Below are 12,239 nucleotides of genomic sequence, written 5' to 3' on the forward strand. Positions count from 1 at the left end.
CCCGCCGCCTCCTTCCTTCCCCCGGCAGCCGCCGCCGCCGCCCGGGCCCCGTTCTCCCGGCCGCCGGAGAGGCCGCACAAAGCGGCGGCGGAGGCCGCCCGGTGCGCCGGGCCCGCCGGGGCATTGTTCTCGGCAGCGCCGGGACCGGCGGGGCCCGATCCGGCGCGGGGTGCCCGCCGCCGCCGCCGCCTTCTCCGGGGCCGGGGCCGGGGCCGGGGCCGGGCCGCGGCGAACAAAGGGGAGCGGAGCGAGGAGCGCGGCCGGGGCCCCGCGGCCCCTCCCGGTGCCGCCGAGCCGGGCCGGCGCCGTGCTGCGGGAGCGCTGCGGGGCTCCGGGCGGCATTGTCCGCGGGCGGCCCCCGGCCGGAGCACCGGAGAGAGGAGCGAGCGCGCAGCCCCCGGGCGGCAGAGGTTTGTTTGTTTGTATTTTTTTTATTTTGTGTTTTTGGTTTTTTGGTGGTTTTTTTGTTGTTGTTGTTAAAATTAAAAAAAAAAAAAAAAATAGAAAAATTATAAAATTGAAAAAAAAATAAACACGAAAAAAATCGCATTTTTTTTAAATGCGAAGAGACAAAAAATAAGCGCCGAGAAGCGCAAAAAAAAAAAAATAAAAAAAATCAAATCAAATCAAATCAGATAAAACCCGCTCCCCCCCCCCCCCCCCCCCCTCCAACCACCACCCCCCGGCAGCGCAAACAAAAAACCGCTCCGCGACCCAACTGCACGGCACTCACCGGAGGGGCGTTCCGCGCGACGAGGGCACGGCGAGAGCGGCGCGGGGCGGCCCCGGCGGGGTGCGCACGGCGGCGGCGGCGGCGGCGGAGCTCCGCCGGTCCCCGCGCACTGCCCATGCACCGGCTGCGCCTGCAGAAAGGGAGCGGGGGCCCCGCCGCGCCTCCCCGCCCGCCGCGCACTCCGCCGCGCGACGCGCCCCGCATGCTAATAAGCGCGTGCCGCGCGCGCGCCCCCTGATTGGCCGCCGCGCGGCGCTCGCGCCCCGCCGGCCTCCCCCTCCCTCCCTCCCTCCTCTCCGCCCCCGCCCCCGCCGCGCCGGCAGCGCCGCCTCCCAATAGGCTGGCGGGGCGCCAGCCGCCTGCCAATCAGGGCGCGGCGGGGGTTGCGACGCGGCCCGGCGGCGCCGAATTCAAGCCCCGGCGGATGAATGGGGGGCCGCGCGCCGGGGCGCGCGCGCGCGCGCGCGCGCGCCAGGGGGCGCGCCGGCGCGCTCGTCCTCCCGGCCGGCGCGCGCGCGCTTGCCCGCCTCCTCGCCCTCCCCTCCCCTCCCCGCTCCGTCCGCTCCCGCGCGTGCGCCGTGCGGCGCGGCGGGGGGGCTGCGTTGCAGCAGAGGTGCGGTGCGACCCCCCCCCCCCCCCCGCTGCAGCGCCCCCACCCGCGGCGCTGCGAAACACCGCCCCCCCCCCAGCCCCCCCGCACCCCCCCTCCCCTCCTGCCGCCCCCCGCGCTGTGCACGGCGCCCCCGGGGGGGGCCGGGGAGTCCCCCTCAACCCCCCCCAACCCCCTCCAACACCCCCCAGCCCCCCCCCCGCATTGCTCTCCCCGCCCCCAGGGGCTCCCCAGCCCACCCCAAGGCCGCGCGGGGTGAGGCCCCCCCCTCACCCCCACGACCCCCCCTAAACCCCCCCCTTACCCCCCCGCCCCCACCCGTGCCCACCTCCCTCCCGTCCCCTCTCCCTTTCTGCTCCCCCGCCCCGGCACTCCAAGGGTTAACCCCGCCGTTTTCCCCTCCCCCCCTCCACTCCACCGCCCCCTCCCTTCCCCGCTCGGACGCGCGCGCGCGCGCCGGCGCGGGGACTGGCGCGCCCGCGCGCGCTCTGCCCCACCACCACCCCACCCCGCGCTCCCCGCGCCGGCGGGGTGGCCGCTGATTGGCTGGCCGCCCGCCAGCCCGCTGCCAATCACGCAGTGTAAACAAGGCGCCGATTGGCCGCGCGCCAGCCCGCACCGCGCCGCCCGCCCGCCGCGCTCACTGGCCGCGCCGTTTCAAGGCCCCCCGCGGCCGCGCCATGAAAGGGGAAGGAGGCGGCGGCGGTTTCCAGGCCCCCCCCCCCCCCCCATCCCCATCCCCACTCCACTCCCCCCCCCCCCCCTCACACCCTTCCCCTCCCCACCCCGCTCCCGGGCGGACCCCGCGGCCCCGGGAGCGGCGCGGGGAGATCAAAGGCGGCGGGAGCGGGGAGCGGGCAGGGGCCGCGCCGGGAGCCGCAGGTCTGCGGGGGGGCGGGGGGTGGCCGGGGGAGGGCGGGGGGGAGCTGCCGGGGGTACCGGGGCCGGGGCCGGGGCCGGGGCCGGGTCCTTACCGCCGGGTTGGGCGGCGGAGGGAGCGTTGCGGAGCGCTCGGGTAGGCGGCGGGGCCGGTGCGCGGCGGTGGGGCCGCGGCTGGGGCTCGGTGGGGTTCGGGGCTGCTGCTGAGAGTAATGGGACGGAGCCGGCTGAGAGCGCCGGGAGGCACCGGGAGAGCGCCGGGATGCCGCGGCTCGGGGCGACCGGGCGGAGATCGCGTCGGGACGGAGCGAGGCACGGCCGGGACCCGGGCACCGGCACCGTAACGGGGACCCCCGGACACGGGGACCCGCAGACGGGGCACGGGGCGATGCCGCGGGGCCACGCACCGGGGCCGCAGGTGCGAAACCCGCCGGGGGAACGGGCACGGGCACGGGCACGAGCAGCGCACGCGGCCCCGGCAGCCTCCCGGTGCGGGGAGCCCCGGGCTCGCTCCTCCAGCCGGGCGGGGGGACGCGCTGGGACCCCCCCGGGCAGGGTCTTGGTGTCCTTTCTCTTCCCTACACGCTGTTATCCCATTAAAAAAAGAAAAAAAAAAAAAAGGAAAAAAAACCCAAACCACAAAAAGCAGATTTTTGTTTCCTTCTCGGCTGTTTCTGCCCCGCAGTGCCGCTGCCGGAGCCCCGCAGGATGCTGCAGGACGGGGCCGGGCCTCATCCTGCCGGCCCCGCGCTGAGCTGCCGCCACCACCGGGATCGTCCCCGCCTGGGAAGGGCCCGGCCGGGAGGAACGGCACGGACAGCACCGGGCACGGCCACCGGGAGCAGCGCCGGGGCCGGGTACCGGAGCACCGGGTGCCCGCGAGCAGCGCGGTTGTTCGGGGCCGTCCCATTGTCCCGGCCGCCCCTCGCCGTGCGGTGAGTTACCACCGATTTATCGGCTGGGAAAAAATTAAAAATGAAGAAAAAAATCCCAAACGCGCTGGCCGGGCTCCCAGCGGCGGCGGGGGGCTCCCCGCACCAAGGTGGGTGACGCGGGGACGTGCCGCCGAGCAGCCCCTGTGCTCGCGTACCGGCGAGGTCAGCAATGAAACAAACCCGGCCCGGTAAATTAAAGGGGTTTTAATAATGGGCACCAGCCCCGCGCATCCCTCCCGGTGCCCCCTGCACTGCTCGGGGCCTGGGACCCCCCTTCCTCACCCCCGCCTTTGTCCGCACCCGGGGTGGCCCCGCGGGCACCGGAGACAAAGGGCGGCGGGAGGGGGCCCGGTGGGGCTGCCCTTTGTTGGGGCCGAGCCGAACCGGGCCGGGCGGCCCCGCGCTCCCTGCCCCGCGGGAACAAAGGCGGCAGCCCCGGGGCGACCCCCCCGGCCCGCACTCACCCAGCTCCGGGTGGGGAAAGCGTGGGGCTGGGGGCTCAGCACCGGCACGGAACGGGACAGAACGGGATGCACCGGGACCCAGCTCCTTTGTCCTCAGTCCCACCCGCAGCACGGGGTGCTGTGCGTCCCGGGGGGGCTCAGCACGGCCGGGGGGGGTGCAGGGCCCAGGCTGCTCCCCCATGGTGTGCGTGGCCGTGGCCACGCGGAGCCACCCCGAGCACCCAAGGGTGCTGCGTGGGGCTGTGCGGCAGGGGCACCCCGGGGACAGACATCGGGGGCAGCCAGGGAGCTGCAGCGCCTGCGCTGGCCCCGGGGCCCCGGTGCGGCCTCGGTGCGGCCTCGTGGCTCCTCTGGCAGCCGCCCCGGCCCCGTGCCCTTCTCCCGGCACGGCAGCCTGCGGCCGTGCTGCCTGCCTGGCTCGAGCCATGCGTTCGGCCAGGAGCAGGCGCCTGCTTTGGGTGTTTGGTGTTCGTTTTTTTAAAAAAAAAAAAAAAAAAAAAAAGGTGTTGTCTTTTGTTTTTGTTTTTCGTTTTTTTATTTGTGTTTTGCTTTTTGTTTTGTTTTTCTGGAGTTTTTTTTTTTTTCCCGGCTGGAACCCCCTCAGCAGCCCAGGGCTTTGCAGCTCTGTGCGACCAAGGGGCAGCTTTGCAGACGTGGAGGCTGTGAGCAGCTCCGCGCTGCCGGGCTGGTGCCATGGGACCGGCCCCGTGCCCGAGGGGTGCCCCTGCCGCGCCGTAATCCCGTGGGTGCCTGACCTACACCACCGGTGACGACACCCACGGCATTGCCAGCCTGCGGGCACGGTGCCCGCCGCGCCCTGCCTGGCTCTGGCCCCATCCCAGGTGAGCGGCCCCGCCGTGCCCCGGGCACGGGGACGTTTCCGCTACCGGCCTGGGGACGCTGCCGCTGGAGGGACCTTGTCACCAAGCCCCCCGCCCAGAGCAGCCCCCGCGGGCTCCCGGTGGCCCCGCAGACTCCTCCGTGCGCTCACGCCGCTCTGCACAAGCGGCACCCGAGGGCGTCACAGTCGGTGGCGCTGCTGCTGGCAGGGGTCACGGGGACACCACGGTGGCGGCGCGGCAGCAGCACCGCGAGAGCTGCGGGTCTGGGGCGTGCGGGTGTCCCCCAGCACCGCGGTGGGGAGGAGGACGGGAGGACAGGGGGCACCCGCTGGGGCCGGAGCTGCCCCGTGGTCATGGCAGGAGACCAGGCCGGGTGTCCCCTGTCCCCACCGGGGGCCCGGCCCAGCCCCGTTGCTGCCCGGGAGGTGCCGGCAGCCGGCGGGGAGCGGAGGGCGGGCTGCTCCGTGGTCCCAGAAAAAAAGGAAGAGACTTTCCTCCTATTAAGCGTCCTGTTTTACCGGACGTGGTAATAACCGGGTGTCCTCATGCAGTCGCTGCTGCGATGCGAAAATCCCGCTGGAAATGTCTCGGAGCATCCCGGTAACGTCCCGTTTGGAGGTGCGGGTCCCGCTGTGGTAACGGCTCCGGTGACCAAAGGCGTTACCGGGAGACTTCTCTGTATGGCACGGGCCAGGCCCGTAAGGGGGGCGCACCCGGGCCCTTTCCCAGCCCCGCGCACACCGGGGCCGGGGCACGGCGCCCCCGGGAGCGGCTCCCCCCCCGCGGAGCCGCCTCCTTTGTTCTCGCTCCCGGCCAGGGGGAACGCACCGGTGCTTCCCCGCCGCCCCCCCGGGGCTGCCCCTGCTCCGCTGCCCGCGCGGCTCCCGGGAGCGGGCCGCAGGGCTCCGGTTGGGGCCGCGGGGGGGGGAAGCCCCCGCCGTGACCCCGCCGCCCCGGGGGCAGCCGGGAGCCGCCAGCGAGGGGGCGGGCGGCGGCGACCTGCCGGTACCGGGGGGGGGCTCTCTGCGAGCAGCCCCGCGGTGCTCGGGGCCGGCAGCCCCCGGGTAACCCCAGCGTGCACCGGGAACCCCGGGGGGGACCCTCGCCCGGTCCCGGGGGGTGCTCGGCGGGGCCGTTACCGGAGCGCGGCGCGGCCCCGGTGCCGGCCCCGTCCCCGGTACGAGCAGAGCCCGGGGGCGGCCTGACCCGGGCAGGACCCCGGGAGGGGGGGGGACGGGACACACGGGGACCCGAGGGCGGCGGCCCCGCCCCGGCCCCGCTCCCCGCCGCCGCCCCCGGCCCTGCCCCGCGGTGGCGGCGCCGCGCGCACGTGGCCGGGCCGGGGCATCCCCGGCCGCCCCGCGCCGCCCCTCCCCCCGCGCGCCCATTGGCCCGCGCTGCCCCCTCCCGCGCTCCCATTGGCCCCGGCGCCCCGCACAAACAAAGGCCGGCGCCCGCGGGGGCTCGGCGCGCCGCCCTCATTGGCGGGGCCGCGGCGGGGGCGGGCGGGGCCAGGGCTGGGGTAAGCCCCGCCCCCCCGCGCCGCGCCGCATGCCTTAAAAGGAGCGGGGCGGGGCGGGGCGGCGCGCGCCCATTCATGCGCGCGGGGCGGGGGCGGGCTCAGCGCGGCGCGCGCTTCGGGGGGCGGGGCCCGGCGGGGCCCGCGGCGCGCCGCAGGCAGGTGGGGGCGCGCGTGGGAGGGGGGGGGGTCCCGCGTGGAGTTGGGGTCCCGTGGGGGGGAGGGAGGGTTACGGGGGGGAGCGGGTCCCGTGGGCGCTGCGCCTCGTGCGGGGCGGGGTCGCGTGGCAGGGGGTCGTGCGCGCGCTGCACGGGAGCGAGCGTGTCCGCGCTCACGCTGGGTGCGCGCCCCGTCGCCCCACGCGCGTGCTCGCCCCCCGATCGCTGCCGCGGGGGTGCCCCAAGGTTGCCCGCGGGTCTCGCACGGACGCGTGTGGGTGGTCGTGGGCAGCGCTCAGACCCACGCGTGCAGCAGGCGGGGCCCCACGCGCGGGGCTCGGCCCGGAGCCGGGGTTTCCCTTCCCCAGCCCCGGCCCGCAGCCTCCCGGTGCTGCCGCCCCCACGGAGCGCGGCCCCCACGCACCGGAGCCCGCCGGCGCCCAAGCTCCCCGCAGCCTTCGCTTGCCCCGGTCCTGGTGGGGTCCCGCCGGCGGGGACATCGGGGTGACGCTGGGCGGACGTCGGGATGACGCTGGGGGGATGTTGGGGTGACACCGGGGGGACATCAGGGTGACCCCATGGGGATGCTGCAGCCTCGCTGCCCCCTCCCCCGGCCGGTTCGCGCTGTTGGACTCACGCCGCTTCCCTCCCGGATAAATAGCCTGGATAAATGGGGTCCCTCTCCTCTGTTTTCCTAATGGTGCCCATAAATTTATTTACATTTCCAAGCTGCCAGGTACTCGCATGACACACGGCGTCTTCCAGCCCGCGCCGGAGATATGGATTGAACTTTAGTCTCCGAGCAATTAAGGTGCCTGAAACTGCACTTCATTAATGGTTGTTATGCAATAAAACCGATAAAACTGCCCTTATTTGCAATATAAAAACGCAATTTGTTTTAATTTATGTTTTTAAATACTTGCCGTCTTCTTCCCGGGCTCTGCCAAGCATCTGTCTTCGGGGTGGACGCGGTCGCGTGGAGCAGGCGGCCCTGGCTGCTCCGTGGTGCTGGGGACAGGACCAGGGTGTCCCCGCGTGTGCCCTGCCCCCGGGCTGCGGGCACCGATGGGCCCCGCGCTGCTGCTCCCCCGCCGCAGCAAAACCCAGCGGCCTGGGAAGGGGCTCCCAGTCCCGCACCATTGAGGACCCCCAGGACCCTGCACTGGGATCCCCACCCCGTCCATGCCCCGCGTTCTGCTCCTCGTCCTGCAGAAGGTGCCTGGGCTGGGAGACAGGGCAGGATCTGGCCCCGGAGGGCAGGAACCCCCTGGAGGAGCTGCTGCAAAGGGAGCTGGGCTGGGGGAGGCGAGAGCTGGACCCAGAGCTGCCAGCGAGGGGACCAAGACCAGCACCGGGGGACTTCATGCCCAGGCCAGCGCCAGCCACGAGGACGGGGACCAGGGCAGCCGTGGGGAGCTGCTGCCCCCGCATCGCACCGGGGAAAGGCGACAGGAGCCGTATTCCTGGGGCAACATCACCGACTACAACATCAGATCTGCCTCTTGGCACAAGCACGCGTGTGCACATACAAACACACGCGTGTGCACGGGGCCGCGCGCGCCCCGCGCTGAGCAGCGCAGGACAAAGGCTCTGCCCCGGCCCCGCCAGCAGCTCGGGACCTCCCGGGGATTTTTGTCCTCTCACAAAACCAGAGCGAGATCCCGAGCTGCCCTGAGCCGCCTTTACTAATGACGGTAATTGCAGCTGCCGGCAGCCCCCTGGGACCTGATTATTCTCCTGGTGGGAGGGATGGGGGCTGCAGGGGCCCGGCAGATCCCCCCCGGGGACGGAGCCGTGGGCTCAGCTCCCAGGCTCTCCCCGGGCCTCCCTCCTGCTGCTCGGAGCCGTGCCCACGGTGCCAGCCCCTGGGGAGGCAGCGTGAGGCTGGGGGTCCCCAGTGCCACCCCCCTGTCCCTGTCCCCGTGTTGGGGGCATCCCCAGCCCTGCTCCCAGTGCGGTGACAAACGGCTTCGGTGCTTTCTGTCCCCGGCTGGGCACAAAGGCTGCAGGAGGGGATGGGGAGAGGATGGGGCAGGTGCTGCTTGGGGCAGGACAAATAAATAAAAAGCGGCAAAGGAGGAAGGAGCAGCAGCACGCGGCAGCCACTGCAATATCGGGCGGTTATTGCGAGCAATAAATATATCGGAGACCTTTGGGCCGGCAGTAATTGCCCTTCACGGGGCGGCCCCGCCGAGCCCCCTGCACAGCGGCCCCCTCGGCTTCGCTCCCTTTTATTCCATATTTGTCTGCTTTATTTCATCTCCGCAGCCCTTTTCTGCTTGCTGCACAGCACCATATCGAGCCCCTGTAGATTTTGGGGTGGTTGCCCTCGTCCCCCCACCAGAGCATGCAATGACGCAGGGGAGGAGCAGCTCCGGGGGCTGCCGGTGGCCCCCGCCGGCCCCCGCCGTTCGGTAGCCGGGCGCTGATGGGTTGCAGGTGAGCGGCTGCAGGCGGTGGGATCCCAGCGGGGTCGGGGACGCGGCGACTGGAAGCACGTCGTCCTGGGGGCCGGGGGTCGGGTGAGGCCTGGGTGAGCAGCCGGGGCCACATCCTGCACCCCGCGGCCGAGCCGCTGCGCCCCGGGGTGGTGAGCGAGCGGTGCCGGAGTGGCCGTGCCCTCTGCCCTGCCCCTTTTGCTAGGAGGGAAAATGGAGTTCTGTTCCTCAGCTGGGCTTTAAAAATCGCCTCAAGAGGGGTTGCTTTGCAAAGCAAAAATCAAGGAGAAAAGAGGGGAAAAAAATCGGGGAGAAAAGAGAAACAGGGAAAGGGGCAGGAGAGATGGAAGCATCCAGGGCCGTCAGCGCCCTGAGCCCCCCCCAAAAAGCCCCCAGGGCCAGGGGCTCAGCCCGCCCAGCACCCCAGGGATGGGCACAGCGTGGGGACGGAGCTGAGCCTCCCAACGCCCCCCCCAGGGCCCACCAGGACGTCCCGGTGCCCCGCGGGTCCCACCTGGGGATGGGGACAGGGGGGACGGGGACACCAGTGACAGGGACAACAGTGACACGGGTGGGGCATCGCTGGGATGGGTTGGGGTCCCCGCGGGGTCCCCGTCCCCGTCCCGCAGCGCGGGGGCTCGCAGGCGGCCGGCGTTCGGCGCTCGCCGTGCTCGTGGCTGCCGGCGGCCGTTCGGCACGCGGAGGAGCCACCTGAGCCCTTTTTTCTGCCAGTGTTGAGTTAGGGGCCGTGTAAAACTAATTGGATAAACATGATTTCCCCTCTAACTCGCTGCAGATGTCTCCTCGGCGCAGGAACAAGGTGAGCTCCCCTTCCCAGGCAGGCGGGCGGCTGCCGCGGGTGCCCGGGGGGGGGGGCTGTGCCCCCCCAGTGGGTGCTGTGCCCCCCGGTGGGCGCTGTGCCCGCTCGGGTGGGGGATGCCTGGTGCCAGCCCCACGCCTGGGGACAGGGGGGGACGGGAATCCCCCAGAGCCGGGGCCACGGCGGCGCTTCTGCTCCCAGAGGGGTGGAGACGGTTTGGGAAGCGGGGGTCCCACGTCCAGGTCCCTCATCCCATGTCCCCGTACCACGTCCCATATTCAGGTCACACATCCCATGTCCCTGTAGCATGTCGCACACCCTTGTATCATGTCCCGCGTTCCTGTACCACATCCCGTATGCAGGTCCCACATTCCACATCCAGGTCCCATGTCCCATGTCCCTGTAACACGTCCCATGTCCCTGTAGCACGTCCCACATCCCTGTACCACATCCCCGTACCACATCCCCTATGCGGGTCCCACATCCCGGTCCCACGTCCCATGTCCGGGTCCCACGTCCCATTTCCCTGTACCACACCTCATACGCAGATCCCACATCCCACATCCAGGCCCCACGTCCCGCGTCTGGGTGCTGCAGCCCCCCCGTGACCCCAAGCCGAGCCCCCAGCACTGCAGGGAGAGCATCCCACAGGGGACCCGTCCCATCGGGTCCCCTCCCGCCTGGCAGCCTTAAACCAGAGCAGGGTGCTGGCGACGTGGGGAGGGGCAACCCCACGGTGCTGCTGGGACCTTCGCTGGCCCCGCGTCTCCCGTGGGTGTTCCTGGCCCCGAGGGGCTGAGCCGGAGGGGCTGAGCCGATGCTTTGGGGACGGCGCGGAGCTGCGGGGACACCGGGCCTCCCTGCGCCCAGCCCCACGGTGCCCCAGCCCCACGGTGTCCCAGCCCCACGGATCCCCAGCCCCGCGACACTGCTGGCCCCTGCCCTGGCGCAGCCCCAGGACCCCGCTGGCAGCAGGGACAGCGACAACCCCCAAAAAAGCCCTGCCAACCCCCCCAGAAGCCCTGCCCAGGACCCGGCGCTGCCTCAGGCGGCAGCAGGCACCGAAACGCAGCCGGCGCGCTGAGGCTCCAGCCCCGGTAGCACCTGGAGGGAATTAGGCAGGCGCGCTCCACCTCCCCGCGAACCTTTTGTAGAGCAAATTCTTGCGGTTACCCATTGCAATTGCTGCAAATTATACGAGCGCCGCGCGTTCGGTTCCATGGGAACGTTGGCTCGCGCCGCTCTGACCTGCCACCGCTCCCGCGGGCGCGAGGCAGCCCGCTGCGGGGTCGTCCCTTCGGTTTTCCCCCTCTCCGAGGGCCCACCCTGGGGCGCGGGGGCTTTGGGGGGGGGCTCCGGGTGTGCCCCCAGCCCCTGCGAGCCCCTGAGAACCCCCGGGCGGGGGGGGGGGGGGGGGTTCGGGGGTCCCGGCCGCGGGGCTGCCCTCGGTGGGGAGCGTTGGCCCGGGCCTGAGCGCCAGCCCTGCCGTGCGCATGGGGCGCACGGGCGCAGGCCGGGTGGGTGCACGCCCAGGTGTGCACACGTGTGTGTGCACGAGCACACGAGGAGGGCAAGGGCCGGGCAAAGGCAGCGCTTGGGGTGTTGCTGCATGGGTGTGCAGGGGTGTGTGTGTGTGTGTGTGTGCGCGCATGGGGGGTGTGCACACGTATTTGTGTGTGTGTGCGCATGGGTGTGCACGCACGTGTGCAGGTGTGCACACTTGGGTGTGTGCATGCATGTGCATGCGTGTGCAGCTGCGTGCACTTGCGTGCGTGTGCATGCGTGTGCACACACGCGCATGCGTGAACGCTCGTGTGCATGCGTGTGCGCGCATTTAACCCCCTGTGCGAGGCCCTCGGGTGCCAGCCCGGGGCAGGGCCCCCCCTTTCTGTCCCCCCCATCCCTTGGGGTGACGCTGGTGGAGCTTTGCCCCAGGTTGGGGCCTGATGGGGGGGGGGGGGTGGTCCCCAGCCCCCTGCCCTCCGCCTGGGGCTCTGTAGGGGCTGCGGGGGTCCCGTCCCGTCCCGTCCCGGTGCCCTTTGGGGTCCCACAGACGGGGGGGGGGTCGCGCCCCCCCTTTTCCCCCCAGCCCCTGCATTAACTTCTGCATTTTGGGGCGGGGGGGGGGGGGCAGGGGCACGGGCAGCCCCGGGACGGCCCCACACAGCCCCCAGCACGCCCAGGATCGGGCCCTTGGCCCGGGGGGGGGGCTCGCCCCCCCTCCCGTCCTCCCAGGGGCAGCGTGCTCGGTCCTCCGAGGCGGCTAGAGCGCCGCCGGAAGCGCCAGCGGAGCAGCGGAAGGCGGAAGTGCCGCTGTGGCCGGTGCCGGCGGTGGGGCGGGGCGGGGGCGCTGCCGCCATGGCGGGCGGCTGAGGGCGGGCGGCGGGGCCGGGAAGGGCCGGGACCTGCGGGGGGGCGGGGAGGGGAGGGGCAGCGCGGGGTCCTGCGGGGGCGGCAGCTCCGGTACCGGGCCCTACCGGACGGGGCGGGGGGGGAGTGTCCCGGTGCGGGCCATGGCGGCGGCGGCGGCGGCGCCGGGCTCCAACTGGGGCCTGATCATGAACGTGGTGAACAGCATCGTGGGCGTCAGCGTGCTCACCGTGCCCTTCTGCTTCCGCCAGGTCGGTGAGCCGCCCGCCGGGCTGCCGATACCGGGCGGCGGGGAGGGGTCGGGCCCTGCCCCCGGTGGTAGCGCTGGGGGAGGCCCCGGGCCGGGCCTGCAGGTGCCGGGTGAACCCCGCGGGAGGGGGGGGGGGGGGGACGGCGGAGCCGCACCGGGACTGACCCAGCCCGTGGGCAGCCGGTGGTGGGCCTGGCCCTGTCTTGAGCCGTCCGTTAAAA

General features: G+C 72.2%; 1 protein-coding gene across 1 annotated transcript in view; it reads left to right on the plus strand.

Annotated features, from left to right (window-relative positions):
- The first annotated feature begins 11,829 nt into the window (after positions 1–11,829).
- The window catches only part of SLC38A10 (solute carrier family 38 member 10), a 33,478-nt gene continuing 33,068 nt past the window's right edge, over positions 11,830–12,239 (plus strand). The window contains 1 exon segment of the mRNA XM_040530160.1: positions 11,830–12,019. Within this exon segment, the coding sequence (XP_040386094.1) occupies positions 11,912–12,019 (108 nt within the window). The 5' untranslated portion in view covers positions 11,830–11,911.

The sequence above is a fragment of the Cygnus olor genome, chromosome 18 (genome assembly GCF_009769625.2).
Source record: "Cygnus olor isolate bCygOlo1 chromosome 18, bCygOlo1.pri.v2, whole genome shotgun sequence".
Lineage (NCBI taxonomy): Eukaryota > Metazoa > Chordata > Aves > Anseriformes > Anatidae > Cygnus > Cygnus olor.